General features: G+C 39.2%; 1 protein-coding gene across 2 annotated transcripts in view; it reads left to right on the forward strand.

Moving 5' to 3' along the window:
- NDUFAF2 (NADH:ubiquinone oxidoreductase complex assembly factor 2) overlaps positions 1-26,032 on the forward strand; it is a 65,690-nt gene that overhangs the window by 20,236 nt on the left and 19,422 nt on the right. Inside the window, exons 1-2 of one of the 2 annotated variants that reach the window (XM_080638615.1) lie at positions 8,938-9,240; positions 16,597-16,686. In XM_080638615.1, coding sequence (XP_080494741.1) covers positions 9,093-9,240; positions 16,597-16,686 — 238 coding nt within the window. In that variant the 5' untranslated portion in view covers positions 8,938-9,092. Of the gene's footprint in view, positions 1-8,937; positions 9,241-16,596; positions 16,687-26,032 lie in introns of those variants that run through there. The other variant, XM_080638616.1, reaches the window with a different exon arrangement.

The following is a 26,032-nucleotide window of genomic DNA, read 5'->3' on the forward strand; positions in this document are numbered from 1 at the left end:
AAGTTACAATATGCATGCGGTATTCACTAGATACTGCACTTATTTCCCTCTCAGATTCTCAAGCCATGAAGAGTATAGCAACCACTTCTGCTTTATTTTAGTAACAATTCGCAAGTAGCAATAACATTTAGCCTCTTTATGAATACCCTGCTCCTCTGTAGCTGGCATACTGCTGCATAGCTGCATGTGCTGCTTTTTCTCAGGGTAGCTTCCCAAGGCATGTTTCGTGGCTTGCCTTCTGTTGTGCTGAAGGTAGCACACAGATTACGAAGCTGGTATTTCTGTGAATTTAGAAAATTTTTCCTTCTTAAATGAAAATTTATAGTTTATTGACTATTGCTTTATTGTCAGCCTTTTCAAAAGAGGTCCAGATTTATTTCTGAAGAGTTACTGACTGACTGGAACTTTTATCTTACCTTACTGTAGTGAAAGTTCACAGTGTAGGTTAAAATCATAATATCACTATTTAGTATTTTCAAAGTGTAAGTATTTTAAAATTACGGTGTTATCTTGAATTCTTTGGTAATAGAAGACCTCAGGACTGCTAGGTGAAATTGAAACTGTTTATGGGAGGCAATTTCTAGGCAAGAGTTGATAGTCTGCATAAATAAGGTGGCAAGTGCTTGTATTGACACTGGCATAAATGGGGTTCTGATGTATTTTATAAGTGAGGGATTGGGGACACAGAGATTCTGAAGTGTTTCTGTAATGTACTGAGCCATTTCAGCTGTTTTCTCTGACGTTCTGTGCAGTGAAGTTCAAGAATGCATTGACTTTCTATTGGAGCCTGTGAGGAGATACGTAGTTGGAGTCCACCTAGATGAACCCAACAGGGTGGGGAGGGGAGAAGAGGGTACTATGATGAAGAATGAACTGAGTAAAAAATTATGACATTGCTAATTAGGAAAAGAAGCAAACAAAACATAATGAGACACCAGGACTTGGCTCAAAACAAAAAATATTATTGGCTGCATCTGAAGATTTGCGTAAGTGTGGATGACTAATAAATTGCTGAAGATTAATGAGGACTGAAACACAGTATTTAATTCTGTATAGAGGAAAAGAATCTGCAACTTACAAAATGGGAGAGACAATGCAAAATATATTTAAAATACACAATAGAAACTACCACTTAGAATATCGAGGTTGGTTTTTTTTTTTTTGAGGTACAAGAAACATTGATGTGTGTGTAGATAGATAGATAGATATACACACCTCTTTTGGTATTCCAAACAGGCAGAAAGTCTTGGATGGTAGAATCCATACAAGGAAGTCCACACTTTTTTTCCATTTCAGTGTTCTCGTTTTCATACTTTTTCATCAGGGCAGTACTCTGAGCCTGCTATTTGTGATGCAGATTATAAAAGCAATTAGATTTAGAGAGCTTTGACATCTGTGTGCGTTGTTGACTGCCAAGTTCTGTGCATCACTTCAGGTGGGGAGGTTTGTGTACAGCTTCTATTTCATACGAAGCAACTGTGAAACATTTTTTGGTGGTGGTGGTTGGTTGATTGGTTTTGGTTGGGTTTGTTTTTCTTCTTTGTTTGTATGTTTTTTCCTCCCATTAAGAGAAAATACAAGAATAACAGAAAGGTATTTGGGCTAATCTTTGAAGAAGTAAGTGAAAGAAAAACAGTGAAATTTGTACTTTTAGGAGAGACTAGGAAGTAAGTTTTAAATATTAATGAGCACAGAAGGCTAGCATTTGATGGCAGATACCTGAAAACTAAGGTTAGGCCTTGTGGTCTTCCTGTTACATCAAAGCTGTGGAGAACTCTCTTGTGCACACAGCCTATGTGGGATTTTTTTTTTTTTTATAATTGTAAATCTTCTTCTTGATCACTTTAAAATTGCATTTAGTGTATAGAATCACATGAAAATTATAATATGTGACTGATTATGCTGTCATGGCCTCTCTCCAGATGAGGGTTTGAAGTCTATCATAAATCATGGTATTAGAGTTCACTGAGCAACATGATTATTCTTACAGCTTTGCAAATGGAGCAACAGTTTTGGAACATAAATTTTTTCAGAAACGTGCGCAAAATTGTAGATTACTGAGAACTATTTTTGAGAGACTGGATATTGATCCTGTTTTCTTTTGAAAGGTAAACTTTGTGTGCATAGAGGGTGATGCAATGTTATTATAGGTGCCATTGTCCAACCGTGGCTTATAGGACTCTAGAAATGTTTCAGGTTTTGCCTGAGGGATAAAATAAACAGTCACTTTTTAATTTCACTAGGGCTTTACATGGTTAATACAACAATTTTTCTCTATGGATCCAGCATCTGAAGGAAGCGCTCTGTTTTCTCTTAGAATCATAGAATCATAGAATAGTTTGAGTTGGAAAGGACCTCAAGATCTAGTTCCAACCCCCCTGCCATGGGCAGGGACACCTCACACTAAACCATGTCACCTAAGGCCTCATCCAACCTGGCCTTGAACACCGCCAGGGATGGAGCATTCACAACCTCCCTGGGCAACCCATTCCACTGCCTCACCACCCTCACAACCTCCTTCTGCAAGTAATAGAGGAGCCGACAAGGAGAGGTGCCATGCTTGACCTCGTGCTCACCAACAGGGAAGGGCTGGTTGGAAATCGGATGCTCCAGGGCAGCCTTGGATGCAGCGATCACGAGATGGTCAAATTTGAGATCCTCAGGACAGTGAGAAGAGCGTGCAGCAAGCTCACTGCCCTGGACTTCAAGAGAGCAGACTTTGGCCTCTTCAGGAACCTGCTTAGTAAGGTTCCATGGGATACAGCCCTAGAGGGCAGGGGGGCCCCAGATTGTTGGTTGACATTCAAGGATCACCTGCTACAAGCTCAGGAGTGTTGCTTCCCAACTAGAAGGAAGTGCAGCAGGAGGGCCAGGAGACCTCCTTGGATGGATAAGGAGCTGCTGAGGAAAATTCAAAGGAAAGAAGAGGCTTATTGAAGGTGGAAGCAGGGACAGGCGGCCTGGGAAGAATACAGGGATGTTGTCTGGGAAGCTAGGGACCAGGTGAGGAAAGCTAAGGCCCAGTTAGAATTAAACTTGGCTAGGGATGTGAAGGATAACAGGAAGGGATTCTATACGTACGTAGCGAGTAAAAGACAGATTAGGGACAACGTAGGCCCCCTCTGGAAGATACCGGGAGAACTGGCTACCATGGATTTGGAGAAAGCTGAGGTTCTGAATGACTTCTTTGCCTCAGTCTTCACTGGCAAAGGCTCTGACTGCATCACCCAAGTCTTGGAAGGCGGACGCAGGGACTGTGAGAATGAAGACCCTAGGCCCTCTGTAGGAGAGGATCTGGTTCGAGACCATCTTAAGAACCTACACGTACACAAGTCCATGGGACCTGATGAAATCCATCCGCGGGTCCTGAAGGAGCTGGCAGATGAAGTTGCTAAGCCACTGGGCATCATATTTGAAAAATCATGGCAGTCAGGTAAAGTTCCCGATGACTGGAAAAAGGGAAATGTAACCCCTGTTTTCAAGAAGGGGAAAATGGATGACCCAGGGAATTACAGACCAGTCAGTCTCACCTCTGTGACTGGCAAAATCGTGGAGCAGATTCTCCTGGAATGCATGCTAAGGCACATGAAAAACAAGGAGGTGGCTGGTGACAGCCGGCATGGCTTCACTAAGGGGAAATCCTGCCTGACCAATGTGGTGGCCTTCTATGATGGGGCTACGAAACTGATGGACAGGGGCAGAGCAGTTGACGTCATCTACCTGGACTTGTGCAAAGTGTTCAGCACTGTCCCACATGACATCTCTAAATTGGAGAGACATCAATTTGATGGGTGGACCACTCGGTGGATAAAGAACTGGCTGGATGGCTGCACGCAAAGAGTTGTGGTCAATGGCTCGATATCCGGCTGGAGACCAGTAATGAGTGGTGTCCCTCAGGGATCGGTGTTGGGACCGGTCTTGTTCAACATCTTTGTCGGTGACATGGACAGTGGGATTGAATGCACCCTCAGCAAGTTTGCCGATGACACCAAGCTGTGTGGTTCGGTTGATACGCTGGAGGGAAGGGATGCCATCCAGAGGGACCTTGACACGCTTGTGAGGTGGGCTGATGCCAACCTTATGAAGTTTAACCATGCCAAGTGCAAGGTCCTACACCTGGGTTGGAGCAATCCCAGGCACAGCTCCAGGTTGGGCAGAGAAGAGATTCAGAGCAGCCCTGCGGAGAAGGACTTGGGGGTGTTGGTTGATGAGAAAATGAACAAGAGCCATCTTCAGTGTGCGCTCACAGCCCAGAAAGCCAACTGTATCCTGGGCTGCATCAAAAGGAGCGTGACCAGCAGGTCGAAGGAGGTGATCCTGCCCCTCTGCTCTGCTCTTGTGAGACCTCACTTGGAGTATTGTGTGCAGTTCTGGTGTCCTCAGCATAAAAAGGACATGGAACTGTTGGAACAAGTCCAGAGGAGGGCCACGAGGATGCTCAGGGGACTGGAGCACCTCCCGTATGGAGACAGGCTGAGAGAGTTGCGGCTGTTCAGCCTGGAGAAGAGAAGGCTTCGTGGAGACCTCATAGCAGCCTTCCAGTATCTGAAGGGGGCCTACAAGGATGCTTGGGATGGACTGTTCGTCAGGGACTGTAGTGACAGGACAAGGGGTAACGGGTTCAAACTTAACCAGGGGAAGTTTAGATTGGATATAAGGAAGAAATTCTTTACTGTGAGGGTGGTGAGGCAGTGGAATGGGTTGCCCAGGGAGTTTGTGAGTGCTCCATCCTTGGCAGTGTTCAAGGCCAGGTTGGATGAGGCCTTGGGTGTCATGGTTTAGTGTGGGGTGTCCCTGCCCATGGCAGGGGGGTTGGAACTAGATGATCTTAAGGTCCTTTCCAATCCTAACTATTCTATGGTTCTATGCTAAAGCAAATTGTGTGAGGTGCTATAATATACTGGATAGGTGGTGTGTACTTTCTATGCTACTGTAAGAAACAGTAATTGAGTGAGAAATTTTATTTTTTTCCCTATATTTGCTATATACATTTAATGTAAATTTAGATTTAGAATAAATAAACTGTCTCTGCAAACTGAATTTGTTCTCTTCATATATTGCACCATTTTGACACTGTAAGAAATGCTTTTAAGTTTTATTGCAGCTAATTTTAAGTACTGCAAAATGAACAGCGGGTTGAAATAACTGATTTGAGAGCAGTTGGAATATATTGAAGGCCTTAATATTTCCGTCTACTAAAAAGAACAGAAAATGTCATCTAATTTTTTATGTAAAAGAAAAGAAACAGGTAATTTTTCATGGGTTATTATTTAACCCTTTCATCAGCAGAGCAAGATAATGAGAGGAAAAATCACTTGTCTCAAGCTGGTAGGCACTATATCTGGACTAGGTCTATTTTAGTGCAGCTCAAACTCTAACATGAGAAAATTGCACGAATTTACAATTCAAAGTGTGTTTCATCAGGGAGAAATCCACAGATTGTTTTGACACTAAGTTAGAAATTCAGCATGAAGATGGACGTCTCATGAAATTTGCAGCTGCTGATTGAATTTATATTTCCATAAAGGCCATCAACAGTAGCAGCCTGCAGGGCAAGTCGGGGAAAAATGACAAAAGTTGTGAGGCTAGCATTTTTTCCTCAGTCTTATAGTAGCAAATTACTTGTAATAAGGTCCTACACTGGCCAGGATTAAAGAGAAATGCAGGTAGCCAGAAGGGAATGATTTCTCACTTTAACTGATTTGAACGAACAATGTCTGAATTTGATATTTAAATATATGTTTAGTCATTTGTACAGTATGTAAAATGCACAGCTGTGAATCAAAAATGTCCTTAAACTGAAAAATGAGACTTTTAGTGGTGATTACAGAAGGTTTATCTTACAGGTAATTTGATTTTAGAATAAATTTCCAGGATAGAATATTAATGATATAGAAATGTGCAAAAGTAGGTCATCTTTATTAGGAGCAAAAATCTCATTTCGTCTTTGGCATGTTCCCTCTCATTCATACACGCACAGATAGGAGAGGATGTGTAAGATCTGAATTCATTTTTCTGAGCAGCAACTCTCATTATGTTGATCTTTTAAAAAGCAGGCATGCATTCACAAAAACAAACCCATGTTCTCAAAACAATTAGTAAGAAATGCTATTGGAACAAATGCTATAATAAAATTTAACAGATTTATCTTTTGTTCAGAAGGGTTTACATATTACTGTCTATTTCTATTCTCATGGAAGGAGCAGGACAGGAGGGAAAGTTTCTTCTTTTATGGTAGAAGCATCATCATTGTTATCTTCCTTGAGAGATTCTAGCTCCCGTAACACCTTTGTTTCAAAATACCTGCACATCTTTAGAGTATGAGAAGGTTTAATGTTTAGGTATTTTCTTTCATCTTGGTGTTAGAAAATTCTGTGTGCAACTTCCAGTGGATAGCAAGGCAGCTGTACTCACAGAGTTGAATTCAGAAGCCTTTCCTTACAATTAGTAGCCTGCATCTGTGCCATCCTTAGCTGCAGTTCCATCATGTCTTGCAAGCTAAGGAAGGTCAACATAAATAAATTTTGAGGTCAGTAGACATCTAAATGTACCAGAAACTGATAACGGCAGTCTCCGTAGTTGAACAATAACAAGAGTTATGCGTTAGTATGGTGAGACACAAGTTGTGTAGTCTTGATATTAGTATGGTTTCCTAGTGTGGGGGGATATTTAAGAATGAAAGTGCTTGTGCGACCTCTTAATATAAAAAAACACACCAGAAACGAATGAGTTAGAATTCTAATGAGATTCATCAAATAACTGCCATAATGAGAATCTCTGTGAATATCATTATTTCTGAGCATTTATATTTTAAGGATTAAATTGGTGAAATGAAATAAAGTAACTAATTTTTGCTTCTAAAAATTAAAATACAGTTTAGGAACCTGTAAGTCTTTGATGTGAAATTATTTAATTGTAGAGCTTATAAGTATCACAGCTTGTTCTTCCAGTGGTTGTAAACTCTGTGTATCAAGCACTTGTATTACAGTTATTGCAAGCTATGCAAGTCTAGAGGTTGCTGTCCAGAGGAAGTCTTTCATCTTTCCTTTCAGTGGTATCAGCATAAATGCTTTGACATAGAAAATTTTGCATGTACTTATTGCCAAGAATAGTTGCACTTGGTATGTTAGCTTTTAGCAACAGCAAAGTATTCTAAAAACAACAGGCACAAAATTCAGTATTTTAATACTTGATAACTGGGTACTTAGATAATGTGAAACCATGTGACGTCAGTATTTGCTGTTTAGTCTAAAAATTGCTCAGTTAAACTGAAGCTGTGAAAGTAGAAAGCAGGAAAAACTGTTAAGTGGGAGCTGGATGTTGATTTTTGCATGTGAATTTGTCTTTTCTTGCAAAGTGACCACAGAAACTCTGAGATTTTAGTAGAAAAATTCATGGGTTGACTCAGATCTAAAAAGTTTTGACTTTCAGGTACTTCTTGGGCCCTGCTCTTATACTTTATCTTCTTCCTTCTCAAAGTAGCTTTGAAAGCAGATAAGATATTGCTGCAGTTCCTTGGCTATGTAAAGTTTTTTACTTCTTCACCACCTAAACCTCTCTGAGCTCACAAAACTGCAATAATCTGCTGTTTTTTCCCGAGGATTGGTGTTACTGGAAAAGACCTTAGCTCATGGGATGTGCACAGGCCGGCTTAAAGAAATAGACTTTTGAAGCACAGCTTTAAAAGTAACCTAACAATGTAAAGTAAGAGTTAAATTGAGCAAAAATTTTCAGCTGTTGAAAGGTAAATGATTTCAAACAACTAACATTAATCCTCTGAATTGCTGTACTTTCTGGTTTGTATTGTTTAATTTCATTAAAAAGAAGTTGTTTATCTTAGAACTCTAACCAAGTAAACATTTTTTTTTTTTTTTATTTCTGTATATAATGAATGGTGACATTTTGTCAACTTGAGATATTAAAAGTTATAGAACTATATACTAACTTGCACAATACTTAAGCTCCTGTAAGCATTAATATAGCATTCTTTTAATTCTTTTAAAAAGCATATTACTAATAATGCTTGCAATTTATTTCTTGGTTTTTACTTCAATGCCTTTAAAATAAATATTAAATATTGATATATGCAGCATATGTATCTTAATAGATACATTAAAAAGCACACTAGAAATTTATTGTAAATATGAACTTGAAGGTACAGGAAAATACAATGACTGATGAGCATAAAAGAAATCTTATTGTAAAGCATCAAACTTGTGAGTCAGAAAAATGTTTAGGAAGTTGTTTCTAAACTGGTGTGCACCCTTTTTCGGATACCTTTTTCAGATATCTTCCTTTCAGCCCTCATATATTAAAACAAATTAGGATACAAGAATAAAATCATTGAGAGTTTTTTTGCCTATAAATTGTTCACCCAGCTTCTAATTAAGGATTCTGAGGGTGAAATGCTATTACAATAATTTATATAAATCACAAAAAATGGGGCATAGCCTCTGTTTTTTCGAACTGAGATGACATGTTTTAATTCAAGATGTATAACCCTACCGTAATATTGTAGACATGGAGTTGTCTTTAAAGCCCTCTTTAATAATACCTTTTTCTTTCTTATAGTGTAAGTAAGATATGATTTCATTATGCCATAAGATATCCAAGTTCACTTAGTTTATCTGTGTAAAAAAATAATTTTTCAAGTTGGAAGTGAGTTATGAAAGCATACTTTTAGTGGAACTTACTGCTGAAATATGTATGTACTACATAACACTGGTATTTTGAAGCACAAGAAATCTTTGTGATGGATTTTGAGCTCTAAGTTCAATGTACCATGTTTCTTTCTCAGGTCATTTCAGGATTCATGTTCTTCATCTGTTCCAGTACCAATTCATCTGTTCCAGTACCAATTTTTTTTTCATCTCAAATATGATTCTTCAGAATTGGTTAAAGCTCAATCCAAGTGAAAGGTCTGTGTTTTCAGAGACTTCAGTACTGTTCCATACAAGACATGAATAAAATATCTGGATGCAAAAGATGGTTACAAGATCTCATCTTCAGCTGCCAGGTCTGTGGCTGCATTCTCAGTTAGAGAGCAGTGCCCTGTGTGCACACTTGAATGCTGTGGAGTAACATCATTTGCCATGTTGGTGCCTGTGCCATCGCAGCCCTTTAGGTTGCCTTTTTCAAGATCTGAGGGAGAGGAGTCCATGGTACCACTTTACCTGGCTGTGTTGACCCTGATTGCCTCATCTCACAAGATATATCTTTGCCATGGGTTTTTTTATAAAGGTACAAAACTTCCTGTTAGACCCACCTGTGTGATGAAATGGAAAATGTTTTCTTTTCTGGAGGCCCTGGCAGACTCTGCCACTACCTGTGTTTACTTAAATCTTTGTTAGGTATTTTATTTACTTGAACCTGTACGGTGTTTCTCTTGACTCTGGTAGGCTACCCACAGTGGGCATCCCTGCAAACCATTTGCGTGTTCAGGATCATGGTGTAGTCACCTGTCCTGTTGTATTACAATTGCTTCCTCGTCTTCCAAGGAAGAGCTCTTGCTTTTGCTTGAGATCACTGTCATGCCTTGTCTTGCCTAGCAGGCTATCCCTCTAACTCCACGCTAGCCTGATCCCTGTAACAGCATTCCTTTAAAAATGGTCTTCTGGTGGTTGTCACCCCACTAAAACTGTCAGTGGACTGCCAAGATGGACTGCCAGGGTCCCACAGGTGGTCGTCTGTGAAGACTGCATCAGGTTTAGGCCCTGTTCTCTGATATTCACCACCACAACCTTTGTCCTTGAGCTTTGACAGTATTTCTTGTTTTCTTTCTAAACCCATATTTTAATTCATGAAAAGTAGTGTTTCACCTGCTGAATGAACTGAGAGGCTTTTTTTAAACAAAATAAACACGTTTAGCAAATCTCCCAAGCTGACTGTGACATCTGCAGAAGGGATCAGGAGCTCAGGCTTGTTCTACTCAGATTTCCAACCACATCATCAGCTTGAGAAGCCACATTTGCACGTTTGAAGGGGGACCACTTTCACCTTTAGTGGCTGAAACACTACAACCTCTGTACACATCTTGCTTAGATGTCAACTTGCAAGATTTTTTGTGTAATTGCTTTAGCAGGAAGAACAAGCAACTTAACTACAGTAGGATTTGTTATGTTACATTGATATATCTGTATTCTGCTTTTTCGTCTGAGTCTGTGTGAGACTTGTTTTAGTGAAAGAACTAGGTGAGGTTTATAAACACACACCTTCTCTTATGCTCTTAAAATGCTGTTTGGAGTATATGAATAGTGCAAGTGCAGCTTCAAAGGATAATTTTGTAAGGTATATGATAAAATGAATAGCATATAAATTGTAGGATAAAGAATAATTTTTAATGCTGTTTAAAAGAAATGTCTGTAGGATATGCATATATATGAAATGACTACTAGAGCTCAAAGGACTAGTTACTTTAGATAACTTTCCTTTTCTTCAGAAGTTGCACTCTTGTGTTGACTGTGGCTGAAACACATGAATGTTTTCCCCTATACTTGGTAACAAAAAGCAAATACAATAAAATAGCACTACTAGTGTTCTTTAAGCTTTCAAGTGCTATGCACTGTATTAGCTGTCATTGTGTTCAGACCTTATGTAAGACTGAATTTTTTCTGCAAATCTCAAATGCATAACACTTTTATAATATTTATTAAAGCACACTAAAAAAACAGAAGTAACATTAGCTCCTTGAGAGTGTATGTGCAGCTAGTTGTAATAATTCCATTTATTCGGAAAAAATAGAGATGATAAATGGGCATTTTCATGTGGCTTATAACTGGAATATAATTAATCATCCAAACCGGACTGTAACACTGCTGTGTTAGGTTCATATTGCTTAATTAATAATTGCTTAATTAATTATTGTTCTCCACAGCTGTAACTTTCATGTCATTTACAGTTCATACCATTACTGTCATTTGCCCATTTCTCTTCCCTGCATGTTTATCTTCTTGTATTAGGTTTTTTTTTTATAGAGTACAAACTATTGTACACTTTCTGTCTGCTTGCTAAATTCCCTTTATACATGCTAAATCCCCACTTTAAGCATTTTTCATGCATTCACAGAAAATATTCAGTACTTCATTCCTGGATTTATTCACATTTTGACAGTAATTGGTAAAAAACTGTTTCTTGAATCTGATGAACCAAAACAAACCAAAAGAACAGTTGGGAAAAAGCTTCTGCATGCCAGAGCACTGAGAATCCATCAGCTCTCCAAGGAAGTGGCATTTGTACTGGTATCATTTACACTTTTGTTGCAAAAAGAATGTAATGTTGCATGTATCTAGTAGGTTTACTGTAGATTTGTTTATAAAACAGTAGTTCTTTGTTTAAGGTGAAGTATCTGTTGGCTTTATGCTGCCTTGATGAGGTAAAAGGCACAAGGTTCTCCAATGAGCAGGGAATGGGAACTGGTGTTGGTGCATCCTGCTGCCAGATGAGGGGAGCTTGGGGACTAAAATGGCAGAGTGAGTACAATAAAATACGTTTTATTGTAGTCTGTCTGCTGAAGGAACTTGCTTCTCAGACAAACTACAATAAAAGGTATTTTTTACTTAACTGCTAGAGTCTCAGATTTCAAAACATAAGATTTGTGTGACTGTATAAAAAAGCAGTGGGCTCTGATTCCTCAGGAAGTTACAGGTTCAGCTTTTTCAGATTATTAAATTTGCCACTCCTAAAAAGAAAATACAGAACACAGGGTGCCATTTTTTCATTTATTTATGATGTAGTCATAAGTGAATACGTGTTGACTGCTCAGCAGCTCATAGTTATCCATAGCCTTCTAATTTTATTAGAATAAACTATTTAGTGTTAGAGAAACACAGTTGTAAATATCCTGTCTGACTAACTTCAGTGTCCTACAATCACAAAAGATACTTAAAAAAGCAAAATTGCAAATTGCATACAGAGTGTGAAATTGACCCTCAGAAATGAGAATGAGTATGTTTAAGTTTATTTGTCCTTACATACAGAAAACATGAATCTGTGCTTTTCAAGTTTTCCTGTACTTACTACATAATGCGTAAGATCTGAAATGACTGTTAGATTTCTTCCCTAGAGACCTTTCAGGCTGAACTCATAAGGGTACTTTCAGTAAGTTCAGCATTACCTCCAGTTGCTTTTACTGTAAATAATACTGCTAAAAGGATAACGTATGTTTAGTTGGCTGCATCAAAAGGAGCGTGACCAGCTGGTTGAGGGAGGTGATCCTACCCCTCTACTCTGCTCTCGTGAGACCTCACTTGCAGCACTGTGTGCAGCTCTGATGTCCTAAACATAAAAAGGGCATGGAGCTGTTGGAGAAAGTCCAGAGGAGGGCCACGAGGATGATCGGGGGCTGAGAAAACTGGGGCTGTGCAGCCTGGAGAAGAGAAGCTGTGTGGAGACCTCAGCAGCCAGCTGTGAGGAAGCATATGCATGTAGAGAAACCCTGAAACGCCCTCTTAATCATTAGCTGCTTGATAATCAAGTGTGAATAAAAGCGACTTTTGAGGTGTGCCCGGATTATTTGTTCTTGTCCAGAAACACTTATAGGACATGTACTGACACTATGTATAGCTCTTGACTGTTACTTTAAGAATAACATACTCAAAATTGAATCATTCTAATAATGACTTTTTTGGTCTTTGTGAAAGTAAAATATTTCTCAATGTGTGTGAGCCCTAGTGAATCAGTGTATACACATGGATTGCTAATCTTCCTGTGAAATAATGTAGAATATGGTACCAAGTATTTAGTGCAGTTATTAAGACTTCAGGTTCTGCCTTCCTGTTCTCTTCTTGCTGCATCTAAACCACATATTTTTAACTTTTGTACAGGATTAACTTCCTATTCCCAGTGCGGCATGGCGTGTTACGTTCTGTTTGCATATTGTAGATATACTTAAGTTTGTATGCGTTTGCTTACCCAATTATAACTTTTACAATGCAGCGAATTTGGGCCTTGTTTTGCTTGCTGTCTTTGGCTGTAGCTAATGGTTTGGGGATTTTTATGGGGAGTGATGAAGGAGTTTTTTTCTATGTTCACTTATTTGGCTGTAGAGGAGATACTGTAGAACATTTGGATCCAGAGAACTCTGTGGTTTCCTCATCTTCTGCTATATCTAAGGCTAGATTTAATCTTGCTGCTTGGTAGGAGTTTGTCATTTTTCAAAATGAATATCCTCATTTGTTTTAAAATCCTTTTAGCCCTAAATGTCCTGACAAAATAGTCGTGTTTATGAGTGAGCAGTTGTATTGTTCTTACTGCTAACTAAATACCCTTCTTCGAGAAAAGTGCAATTTTATGTTTTTTCTTTTCTTCAGCAGCACAGCTTTTTGGAGATAACGAACAGTATGTTTTGATCCTTGTCCCTGACCTAGATTTCTATGGTAATGACATAGCATTGTAATGGAACCCATATCCTCAGGAACAGTGATGGCATCCGCATCCTCAAAAACAATGACAGAATAGGGCTTGGTATTAGGGCTGGTGTTGTTTAATGTCTTCATTGATGATCCAGGTGAGGGGTTCAAGTGCACCCACAGTGAGTTTGCAGACAACATGAAGTTGGGTGGGAGTGTTGGTCTATTGGAGGATAGGAAGGCTTTGCAGGGGGATCTGGACAGGCTGGATCAATGGGCTGTGGTCAGCGGTATGACGTTCAGCAAGGCAAAGTACTGGGTACTGCACAGGTACCACAACAACCCCATGCAATACTACAGGCCTGGGGAGGAGTGGCTGGGTGATTTGTCTGTAGAAGAAGGGTTCTTTCTAGAAGAAACTGGAAAAATAAAATGTTTTTAGCATCTCTGCATATCTACAGTTAACCATGTTTTTTGTTGTGTAAATAATACTTAAGTTTCTAGGCTTCATAGGGCTGTAGAAAATTAGAAAATAAATCATTAAATCATTTGCTATACCTTCATATTTCACTTATTATTTCCCTTGCTGGCTTTGCCTATCCCTTTTTCATGGCAGCAGGCTGCCTAACTCCTGTTAAAAGCTTTTGTTTTCAGGGTTTTATACAAATTTATTTCAGTCATCACTCATTAACTTTCAGATTGACTGCGACAGAAAGCCTTAGAGAAAATGTGTATAGTAAGAAAGTATATGAATCTAAAATGTGTTAATACTGTATCACTTGCTGGAAGATCTGTCCACTACTTAGACTTCTTGGCCATTTGCCTCGCTGTAACTTCCGCAGTTGCAAATTTTGGCTACTTCAGTGTTTTGTGTAAATGATGGTGTATGTGACTATTCTGTACATCTGTTAAATTCTTCCTGAAGTAAACTGCTTTTTGCTTTATGAGTGATTGGCTGTTTTTCTTTGGATATGCTGTGTTTCATAAAATCCCAGCTCAAAGTATTAATGGTTCTTCAGTTTCTAAGATCTAGTGGTCACGCAAAAATGGGGTTAATTTTGCAGTTAAACTGTTGTTCTTGCATTGCTATTGATAATTGCTTTGTATGTATACACTTACAAGTGAACTTTCTTTGCAGCGGCAAAGACCAGAATATTTATTTGAAAACGTGGGAATGAATTAATGTAAACAAACTACTCAGTATCTTTAGTATGAAAGAACAGGTCTCTCAACTTGTAAAGGGTTTTAATTACATCTAAAGAGGCCGCAGTGTAATCTTCAATAGGAAAGTCTATGTAAATTATTTGTCAGTGGTAGTCTGCCAGAAGAAACCTGTGGGATGTGGCAAATCAGACAGTTGCAGTTAACTAGTGTTGTGTGTGCATCACAAATACAGAGAGGCCTAAAAGCCGCCAGCACTACTGTGTGATGATTCTTCAAAATAACATCTTCGGGAAATAATTCCCAGAGCTTGACTCTACAGTGTAATTTGACTGTGGGATCTGGAGAATGAATTTTTTACAAGTGTCTTATGAAAGCTTGCAGCAGGGTAAAAAGTGGTGGATTTTCTTAAAGGTAGATTAGTTAAGTTCTAATTAGTTAAGTTCTGCATTTGGGAATGCAGAAAGACAACATCAATCATAAGTTGTGGTAGCAGGTAGAAAAATACACTTCTTTGTTACTTTTCTTTCTGTGAGTTTATTCATACTGTTCCACCTGTGCAGGACTCAAATTATGGACAGCTGTGCTAACAGTAAAATCTAGTGACTTTCCAATAATGGCGAAGAGTGTTAATTCTGAGACTTACATAGTATCAGGCCTAATTAGATTTGTCTTCAGTTTTTCTGGAAATCTGTATGGGAGGAAAATGATTCTGTGTTTTTGATTCGCTTTGTAGATAAAGGAGCTTGAGAAACTGAATTATCCTTGATATGGTTGAAATGAAATTATTTTGAAGCAAGTTTGTGAGTTATATCATCTTCAGCATATTGGAATTATGTATTTATAAAACAAGTACAAATCATAGCTGAAAATATGCTACACTATTTTCTTTCCCTAATAGCGTATCTGAAGCAGTAAAAATGTTGCATTGCTTAAGAATATAAAGAAATATTATCAAGCTAAAGAAGGTACATAGAAGCGGAATTGCAGCTTCTATACAAGTTCTTATTTTGCTGTATTAAAAATTTAATAATGAACAATAGTATGCAGTTTATTAATTGGAGATGGGTGGATTGTAACTTCTGTCAGTTTTAATAACTGCATTTGAAATACTTGTTGTAAGCATATGGAAGGGAAGAATTGCATGAATCACATCATTTTGAAAGAAAGTATTTTGTGCACATACTTACTTGTGTTTCCTCAAAATGTGAAATTTCTCCATATCAGCCTCCCAGGAAGGGAAAAAGCTGTGAGAAAAAGCCTGGGGAATGTTGTTAGGGTTTTTTTCCCTGTGAAGGGTGGGTTGCTTGCACATCTTTCCAGTATCTGCTGATTTAAAATGCAAATTAAAATACTCTTTTCGCTGTACAGTAGCATGAGATCTGGCAGTCAGTCTGCTGTGTGCTACTTCACTGCTTGAACCTTTGCGCTTCCTCTTTGGCAGTAGAAAAATCTGTGGGTGAGATGTAGATCCAGATTCTCCAAACTTGCTCCCCTTTCTGTATAGTGAATGTTCCCTATCAGAGAGCTATCTACAGGTTTTTAGTTTTTAACGTGGAAAATACTTAGTTTGCAAACATACGTGGAAAGGCTCACATGAACAGAACAGTAGCCGGGGTGGGAGATGATGTGGCCTGACTGCTTTGCAAAGCCAATGAGTGAACTTTCAATGCTTATTTTTGACTCAAAAACCACATCAAGTTTCTGATTACTCACCAGCAATGGTATGGAAGATATCCAGGTGAGGAAAAACAGTTGTTAGAAAACTTACCCACACTTGTTCAGGGAAAAATTCTCAAAGAGAGGGATAAACAGAGGTGGATAACTATGTTGGAAATATATTTGTTATTGATAATCCAAGTCAATTGTAAAGCAGGCAAGCTTTTGTTAAATTACTGAACACACAGCATTTCAAATGGACAGCTAGATGGTAAAAACTTTCTCAGTATTTTAATCCTTAATTTTTATCCTGCAGGTGTCATTGGACTTGTGTGAATAGTACAGTTCTTTCAAAACAATAATATAGCAATTTAAATATTACGTAGAAATATATTTAACTCCTTGTTTTTTTTGGTTTTTTTTGCTACAGGGCATATTATACAAGAAAGAAGATTTGTAGAGCCAATAAATCGTCAAGTATATCAGTATGAAATGGGCGACTTTCCAATAGAATGGGAAGGTAAATTCTGAATCTTTTGGGTTTGTTTCAAGATAATTTTGCCATTGAATGTAGATTCAGTGTTTTTAATGGAAAGCCTGACTATGTGAATATGTTGTCTGTTATCTTTCATTTTGTGTAATGCAGGCTTTTGTTTAACTGCATAATTATTAAGAGTTCTTAAAGTAGCCCCTTTACAAATAGGAAAAAATTATGTTTAGGAAATTGGTACTTAATAAAAATGTAAATAAAGCCTCTATGATAATGAATTTCTCCTATTAAATGTGAAAATATTTCTGCCTGAGTGGGATCTGATAGAATAACCAAAACTAAATGTGAAAAACTTCCTAATTATGCCTTCACTGCAGTGTTAATTTGTAGGTCAGTTGAATTATTAGTGGCACAGTGATGGTAACATTTGGTTTCCTGTACTCCTCCTTACACAATCTTGTAGAGAGTTGAAGAACCAGTTAATAATGAACAATCTTTTTCCCCCATTGCTAGTGATGAAAATCGTGTCTGAAAACGTGGGGCATAGAAAGAAATTTAGAGACATCAGAGAAGTTCTAAGGTTTAGCTGAGCAGCCCTTGGAGAAGGAGAGAGAGAAGAGAAGGGGGCATGTATTGGTCCTTGAGGCTGCAGGAGCTTGGGCCAAGTGTGGGGTTAAACGTGGCTTAAACCCCAGCACTCTATAGCTTAAGCAAGGAATCCCTGAAATAGTACATAGTTTGCCGATTATTCAGCATGCTTTTTGGGGGAGAATAATATCTAGGCAACTCAAGGAAGTTGGTAGGTTTTAAAGCAAGCAAACTTAAATTTTAATCAGTATGTAGTTAAACTGTAGAATACCTTGTCATTGAATATTCTGCTTGCTGGAAGTTTGCATGAGTTCAAAAGGTGATTAAAAGAATTTATGGAAGAAAAATACTTCATGTATGTAGATGGTACTATGGTTTAATTTGACAGTGAACTACAGTTAATTGAGGCGGGTTACAGTGTATTTTGAGGAAATATCACAATGTACTTGTTTTACCTCATTCTTTTTACTTTGAGCACACTGTTTGCCCCTGAGGGAGATGATACTGAGCTAAGAGAAAACTTTGGTCTCATATACCTTCATGGAGTCAATAGAGAAATATCAAATGTTCCAATCTTTCTTTTTTATATTGTCATTACACTGATTCCTGTGATGTTTTTCTTTTTTACCCGCTAAAGCTTATATTAATAACTAAAAGCTTCTCAAATGTGTTTCAACCCTATTAGCAGAATTTGCCAACTGTGGTGAAACCACAGTATCAATAAATACTGCCGCAGTACCTGCAGCTGCCTGGCAAGTCTTAATATAGTTCATCCTGGTTCCTTATTAGTCTGAGATAGCCATCTTCTGAAGGAGAGTTTGCAGCCTGCTGTACTTGTCCTTACTAAATCACCTGGTGCTTGAATGGGTATCTACCTAATGCAACTTTCTGAAGGTCTGCTTCCTCCATCAGAAGTTCTCCAGCCACTGCTAGTCTTCCTAGGTCCGTGTGACTGTCAAGCAGTCACTCTGTATCACAAACACTGAGTATATGCAAAGCCCTCAGGTAACTGCTCTGCTGTGTGAATGAATTCTCATCTAAGACCTGCTGCTGCCTTTTAAGAGCTGAAAAATCGAATACAATAGTGTCTGCCTGCACATGGCTTCAATTAACAGCACACAACATGGGCAGTCAGATTCTGTCAGATGGGTGTGAGCTAATCACTGTTTCACAAAGGGTCTTAATCAACTTGCTCTAGGAATCTGCTTCTCAGGACTGCTGGAACTGGTGTAGCACTAACAAGCTTGCATTATATCCCACTCCGGATACGTTATCACAGATCCATGTGACTTGACAGCTTGGTGCATGGGAGGGTACAGCGGTTCAGAAGGATGCTTTTGCCAAGCACCAGTCAATGGTCAGGTACCCTGCAGTATGGACTTGCCAAAAAAAAGATGCAGCTGCAGGACCTGAGATGCACTTTTGCAAGTCAAGGCATCTTATCCAGGGCTGTTTTAAAGAAGACAGACAATTGGGCAGTCCCATTTTGATGAGCTGCATTTACACTTTTAATGCTTAATGTCCTCAGCTTTGTAACTGCTGGTTTTTTTTGGGATTTTGTCAGCACCAAATAGAAACAGTTCACAAAGAAAACGAAAATTTACAGTATCAGATAGGTAACAGTCTTTTCCTGTTAAGTACTAGATTTGTCTAGAAACAGAAAGACGATATACATGCATCTTTTCCCCCATCCTGTACCTTCCTTAAGTGTGTGTGTAGTTCATGTTTCTGACAGATCAGGTAGCAATTCCAAGAAAACAAGGCCAGCTTGTATATTTTTGTCCAATGCAAATTTAAACATTACAAATAGTTTTGTGGAAATAAAACAATTTTTAAAAGCCAAACTGGTACTTCTGCTGTGGATGTAGGGGCTGTTCAATAACTATTGTGCCTTTGCTACATTTTGAGGTGTGAATTATGGATGTGGGATGCTCTGAAGTTCACTTCATCACTAATATTATCTGCCTCCTTTAAAATGAAAAATTGTCAATGAGTAAGAAATGGGAAAGAATGGGAAGAGTAGAGGGTTTAAATAATACCGTAGAAGTCAGTTATCTGAGTGGGAACCGTTTATGATTTTTAGACATGCTTTGCTGAAAAGGCTCATTCCAATTCTGTCTGTTTTTTCCTCTTTGAGATCTTGAAGTTTCCCAGGCACACAAGACCTGTCCTGAACTTTCACTCTGTATCTTCTGTCCAGACCCTTGAAAATTTCCCAATGCATTCTTTCTGTGGGTGTTCACTTTATAGTTTGTGCTATCATGGATGCTGATCATTCCAGCAAATAGTCTGGAGACTGCAGAAGGATTTCTAAAATACCTGTTGTTTTCTCTGAATGGCAGAAGATGAACCCAAGGTTAGCAAGCTGTATAATATTTCTTATTTCTGTTTTCTCTTTGCTCTTGGAAATTTAGTGCATTTTTAGTGTTCTAAATCCTCTCTGCTGGGCACATGCTTACATCTCCAGGGGCCTTCTTTCCAAATCCTCTGTATGCACTTTGACATCCGTGGCCTCTGCTTCAGTTTTGGCTGGTTCAGCAATAACAGCTCCTTGCCTAGCCTTTTCAGGCTTTTCACTTTAAGGACTGTGCTGCTAAATTTTCTGATGCCTGTTTTCCTCTCCTTTTTCTAGGCATCTGTGGAGAGCTGCTTTCCCCAATGCTGTCTTTGTTCTGCCAGGACACAGGCTTTTTAGCTTGTAGATAATCTTTAATGGCCACCTGATTTAAAAGTAGTCATCTCACCCCCCTTCCCTTGTCCTTGTTTACCTACATGACATTTTGTGACTAGAAAAGAAACCTCTTGTAACCAAAATGAATAAAAAGTACTGTCCCTGGAAATACTTAAGGGCATGAGTTGTTTGAGGAGAAGTTGCGCAAAACCAGGGTCAAGGGATTGTTTAAGGACCGGGAGCGGGCTGTAGTGAAGTTAGTCTGAGCTTAATCTCATTGTATATCTAAGACTTTCGGCCTGGTCAGCTTGTAAACTAAAGGGCTGATTTTGTACTATGTTTCTCAAGTTATAAGCATGTAATAAGGTAACGGAAACCAAGTAGAAAGTTATAAAGCAAGTAGATAAATCAGTCATCCAGATTACAGACTCAATCTGTGCAAGCTGTTTCTCTAACTCCAGAGAGGATTTGTGTATTAGCCCTGAGAGTTTAACAGCTACAGGGCCAGGGGCTTACTGCTGAAGGGCTTGCCTGGAATGTTTCTGCTGAATGTTTCTGTCTTAGTTTTAAGTGAGCAGCAGGATTAAATTTCCTAAATTCTCAGACGTGTGAATTTTACAACAGTACTGAATGGCCATTAAGGCTTTGTAAAACTGAAATATGCTCAGTGTGAAAAGAACAGAATCATAATCCCTGTGTTATATTTATGTTGTGGTTTAAGCCCAGCCAGTAACTCAGAACCATGTGGCCGCTCACTCACTCCCCCTCTTTTTCCCCCCTGCTCCCGGAGGGATGGGGAGGAGAGTCAAAAGAATATAACTCCCACTGAGATAAGAACGGTCCAGTAGCTAAGGTATAACACAAAACCACTGCTGCTACCACCAATAATAATAACAATAAGGGAAATAACAAGGGAAGAGAATACAACGGTTCACCACCCGCCAACCGATACCCAGCCCGATTGGAGCAGTGATCTAGCCCTTGCGGGTAACTGCTCCCAGTTTATATACTGGGCATGACGTGCTGTGGTATGGAATACCTCTTCGGTGAGTTTGGGTCAGGTGTCCTGTCTCTGCTTTCTCCCGGCTTCCCCTCCTCCCTGGCAGAGCATGAGACTCACAAAGTCCTTGGTCAGAGTAAACATTACTGAGCAGCAACTAAAAACATCGGTGTTAATCAGCGCTGTTCCCAGGCTGAAAGTCAAAACCACAGCACTGCAGCAGCTAGTAAGAAGGAGAAAAATGACTGCTACTGCTGAACCCAGGACAGTATCCACCCCTTATTCCATACCATTCACACCAGGCTCAGATCCCACATTTTCAATATACCTTCATTTTTATCTCATATATATACATATATATATATATCCACACATACAGAGAAAGAGAGAGATCATTCCTTAGTGCATGGACCAATCCCCATAAAGCTGAGTCCATCCGGCCCGTGATGTCTGGCTCCATCTCTTGTAACAGTCTTTCAGAGCAGGAGAGGCTGTGTGCAGTGTTGGATCGTTGCCTGCTGATGATACCGCAGAACTCGTCTGGTTTCATCTAAGTTCATTCTTTCTTGGGATGATGGTCGGAGGGAGGTAAGGGCCAGCTGCTGGTAACCTGAAGACATCTAGTTGGTGGGCTGTAAAAGTGCTAAATAGCAGGCAACAGCATACAATTGAGTTCATTTGCTGTTTTCCCCTAAAATCAAATCCCCTTGAGGTACACATTGGACTTGTATGGAAACCTTTGTTTCACAGCTGCCAAGAGCCACTTCCAGAGGCTGAGGAACTGTTTCTCTCTTGCAATTGCTTTGTTAATTCCCCATTCTCTAGCAAGTGATCCCAGCTTCTTGGCTTCCCTACCTCCTAGTTCGTGACCATCGGCCTCACTGTCCCAGCATCGGAGCAACCAGGTGATGATATGCTCCCCTGGTTGACGGGTAAAATCTTTTCGCATATTCTGTAGCTCGGTTGAGGTCCAAGGTTGAGAAGTCACCTCTTCTTCTTCTGATTCATGTGATGGTGACTCCTGATCAGATGCTGTCCCAGGTAGTAAGTGCACTGCCTGCATTACAGTAGTAATTTGTACAGGTAGTAATTACTGGTAGTAAGTTGCTTCTTCATCTTGTTCCTTCATCTTTCTTGTCTTCTTTTAGCTTTTCGCCTTGTGTACAGGGGCAACCGATATTGACACAAATTGGTCCTCTGGTTTAGCTGCAGTGATTATCACTGTGGTTGGTTTGGCTGCACTATCTGTTGTCAGGGTTTGGGTAGCTGCTGTACTTGTCACTGGGGTTGGCGTAGTTGCTGTGCTTGGAGCTGGAGTAGCTGCACTGTCTGTTGCGGTCAGAGTTTGAGTAGCTACTGTACTTGTTGCTGTAGCTGGTGTAGCTGCTGTGCTTGTAGCTGGAGTAGCTGTGCTGTTTGTTGCTTTGCCCTCTGATCCAGGGACATTTTCTTCCTTTTGAAGGTGCTGGATAGTGTTGAAGAGGACTCTGTAAGACAGGCCAAGCCCCAGCACTTTGCCATGATTTGTCCCTCTCTGGTATGACCAGAATGACAACACACCTCATTTAAGTGTTTTACTAATTTTTCTGGATGTTGCACTTTTTCAGTGGTAAAGTTTCAAAGCACTGGAGGGGCCCACTGGCCTAGATACTTGTCCGTACTATCCCACACACCCTGCCACTCATGACTGTCCAGCCTCGAGGAAAATCTCTTGGTCCTCCTATATTGTCATCTAACCCTAGACAAGGCCCAAACCTGGCTGTGCTTAACTCTTGAGATGAGACAGAATGGTCATGGGTAAAATGCACTCTGTATGCGTGCCAACATGGTGATCCCCATCACAATCAGTGGGCACGTCTCAAGGGTACTCAAAGGCCATTCAAAACCTTCAGAACTCTCAAATGATGCTGTAAACAGTCTGGTGGGGAGGCTGGGAGCGTGAGGGAATGTCTCCTTCACAGGTTGACTACCTGAGGAGGAGGAAAAAGATATGCAATTGTTAAACACTTCTATTATATACCTTCCAAAGTATAGAGGTAGTGACCACACTATGAAAGCAAGCCAGATCAGCTTCATGATCAGTGGTTCTATTGTATTACAAGTCATTACCATAAAGCACAATGAACCAAGAACCGTAGCCCAAGGCCCCCAGCCGATAAACACTAACACAGCAAATACCAGCAGTGCGCAAGGTACGACATGCTGAAACTGTGAGATCAAGAGCAACAACTTCGAGAGCCAGTCAGTCAGCATTGTGACGAGTGAGTATTAATCCGAAGCAATGAATGCTTATGACAAATACAATTAGACACACTCTGGTCAGATCTGTCATTAATCTCAACGCTTTATGACCCACATTGGGTGCCACAAAGAACTGTCATGGTTTAAGCCCAGCCAGTAACCCAGAACCACTCAGCCATTCACTCACTCCCCCTTCTTCCTCCCCCCAGCTCCTGGAGGGATGGGGAGGAGAATCGAAAGTATGTAACTCCCATGGGCTGAGATAAGAGCAGTCCAGTAACTAAGCTATAACACAAATCACTGCTGCTACCACCAATAATAATAATGATAAGGGAAATAACAAGGGAAGAGAATAGAACGGTTCACCACCTGCTAACCAATACCCAGCCTGACTCGAGCAGTGATCTAACCCTTGCGGGTAACTGCTCCCAGTATGTATACTGGGCATGACGTGCTGTGGTATGGAATACCTCTTCGGCGAGTTTGGGCCAGATGTCCTGTCTCTGCTTCCTCCTATCCTCCCCTCTTCCCTGGCGGAGCATGAGACTCAGAAAGTTCTTGGTCAGAGTAAACATTACTGAGCAGCAACTAAAAACATCGGTGTTATCAGCGCTGTTCCCAGGCTGAAAGTCAAAACCACAGCACTGCAGCAGCTAGTAAGAAGGAGAAAAATGACTGCTACTGCTGAACCCAGGCTTAGTCCTAGCTATTTGTACACAAAAATTAAGTTGATTTTAATTCTAAAAATCCAAAAATGTGTTTCTTTTTGTACTGGAGTTTTGAATTTATAACATAATCCATAGGCACAACACAAATACTACCTATTTTTGTTTAGTCTCTTAGATTTTACTATGAAGTGGTAGTACATACTTTTCCTTAGGTAATATGGATGCACACAACTGATAACCTTTCTGTAATGTTAGCACTGTATGTTCACCTATTGTAGAAAGTGTAACTTACCTCCTTGATACATGTCAGTGGCTCTCCTGAGAGGAGATCAGTAATTTTACATATCTATAGAGATGCATGAGATTGCATGCTTCACACAGCATGGTTTTGTTGCCCATATACTCCTACTTTCTTTCTTTTTTTTTTTTTTTTTTCTTTTTTTTTCTCTTTTTCTGCATTATTTCTTTCTTGGTAACATTTTGTGATTACTGGGAGTGTTAATTTGCATGCTCACATTTATGGTCATTACAATGTGTTCTGTGCCAGTAAGAGTCTTAAAGTTCAATGAAGATCTCATGCATACTAATAAGAATGCAAATGAGTGCTGATGAAAGGATGTGGACTCAAGGTAGGAAATGTCCAGCTATCTTGCTAAATTCCTTTTAGACAAAAGTACCCTTACAATGAGTACAGAATGCAGGAAGTGCCAGCCAGATAAAATTAGAAGCAGCAGCATAATTAGTTTGAAATGGAGGCAATTTTGCCAAAGCTCTTGGGGGCAGGGAAGCATGTTTTAGTTGCACTCAGTACATACATGTTACCTTCTCTACCAGATTTAAAACATCCTAGCTGACAGTGATGAGAGCATTTTCTCTTATTAGCATAGGGAATGGGAGTGTTCATGTGAAAATCTTTTCCAGCCAGAACTGTCACTGTTCACTTTTTAATTAAGTATATGCTTGTGTGCATATGGTCTTCAAATAATATGTAATAAAGCACCTGCCTGCCTTGTTTCCATCAACAAATATTTATCTGTGGAATAAGTCCCTTCAGTAACTGAAACCTGCATGGACTAAAAGTGTAATGTAGAGCACAAAGAAAGAAAGGTGGGAGAGCTTTTTCTTTACTAAAGAGGTAGGAGAAACGTGGGAAAGCCTTTCCTTTGCTAAAGAGGTGGAAGAACGGTAAGAGAGCTTTTCCTTTCTGGAAATGTATACATTGATTATATTTTTCAAAGAGAATGCGAAATGTTTTATTATCAAGATATTATTTACTTAAATTTTGTTAAAATTAGTGCTAACTCAATAGTAAATCACTGGTTATATTTTTGCATACATTCATTCTTCCTTTAGTTATTACCATGAATTTCCCTTATGGCTGAGTTACGAGGTGTTGGTGGTTTTTTTGAATGTTGTTTTGGAAGCTCAAAATATTACTAATAACTTAAAAAAAATTGAAAAGCTTTTTAATTTTTTGTCGGGAAAAGCAGATGAGAATTAAATATATTAGAGTCCTCCAGTTCTTTTCCCCAAAGACTGAGGACTGGGCAGGTAAATTATTAGAAAAATATATTGCTTTTAAAAGACTGATAAAACTGTTTGATGCTAAAGTAGAATATACTAAAATATACTCAATTCAGGTGATGTTTTCTTTGCTTTTAATTTTGTAATGTATCTTGAGCTGTGCTTTACATAGAATATTTCAGAAATGGATTTGCACAGAGGAAATATTATATATTAACAGTGACTTCATCTCATGGCTATAAAGAGATTTTAGTAGTCTTACAGTATTTCTCCCTCAGCTACATAGCATGAAGTTTAATTTAATAATGATTTCCTAATGCAGCTCATCAGATATGTTAAAATGAATTTACCTGTAATAATTTGGAAAATGGTGTCCAATCTTTGTGTCAGCAAGTTTTATCAGCAAGGGTTAAACTGAAAAAGCATTGTAGTCCTGACATTCATTAGAAAGAAGGAAGGTTGATAGCTCCTATAAACCCATGCATTCAAATGCTTTTTATAGCTGGAAAGAAAAACAGCACGATGTTATAACTGTGTGCATTATTGAATGAATTTAAATAGATACAGTCTGATAACGGAATATTTCATATGAGAAATTTTCCTAAATTAAGGATTGTTTTGTTGCTTTTGAGTGTTGGTACTAACTGAGATCTATTAATGAATGAAAACGTGTTGCATAATGCT

The sequence above is a fragment of the Psittacula echo genome, assembly GCF_963264785.1.
Source record: "Psittacula echo genome assembly, chromosome: Z".
NCBI lineage: Eukaryota > Metazoa > Chordata > Aves > Psittaciformes > Psittacidae > Psittacula > Psittacula echo.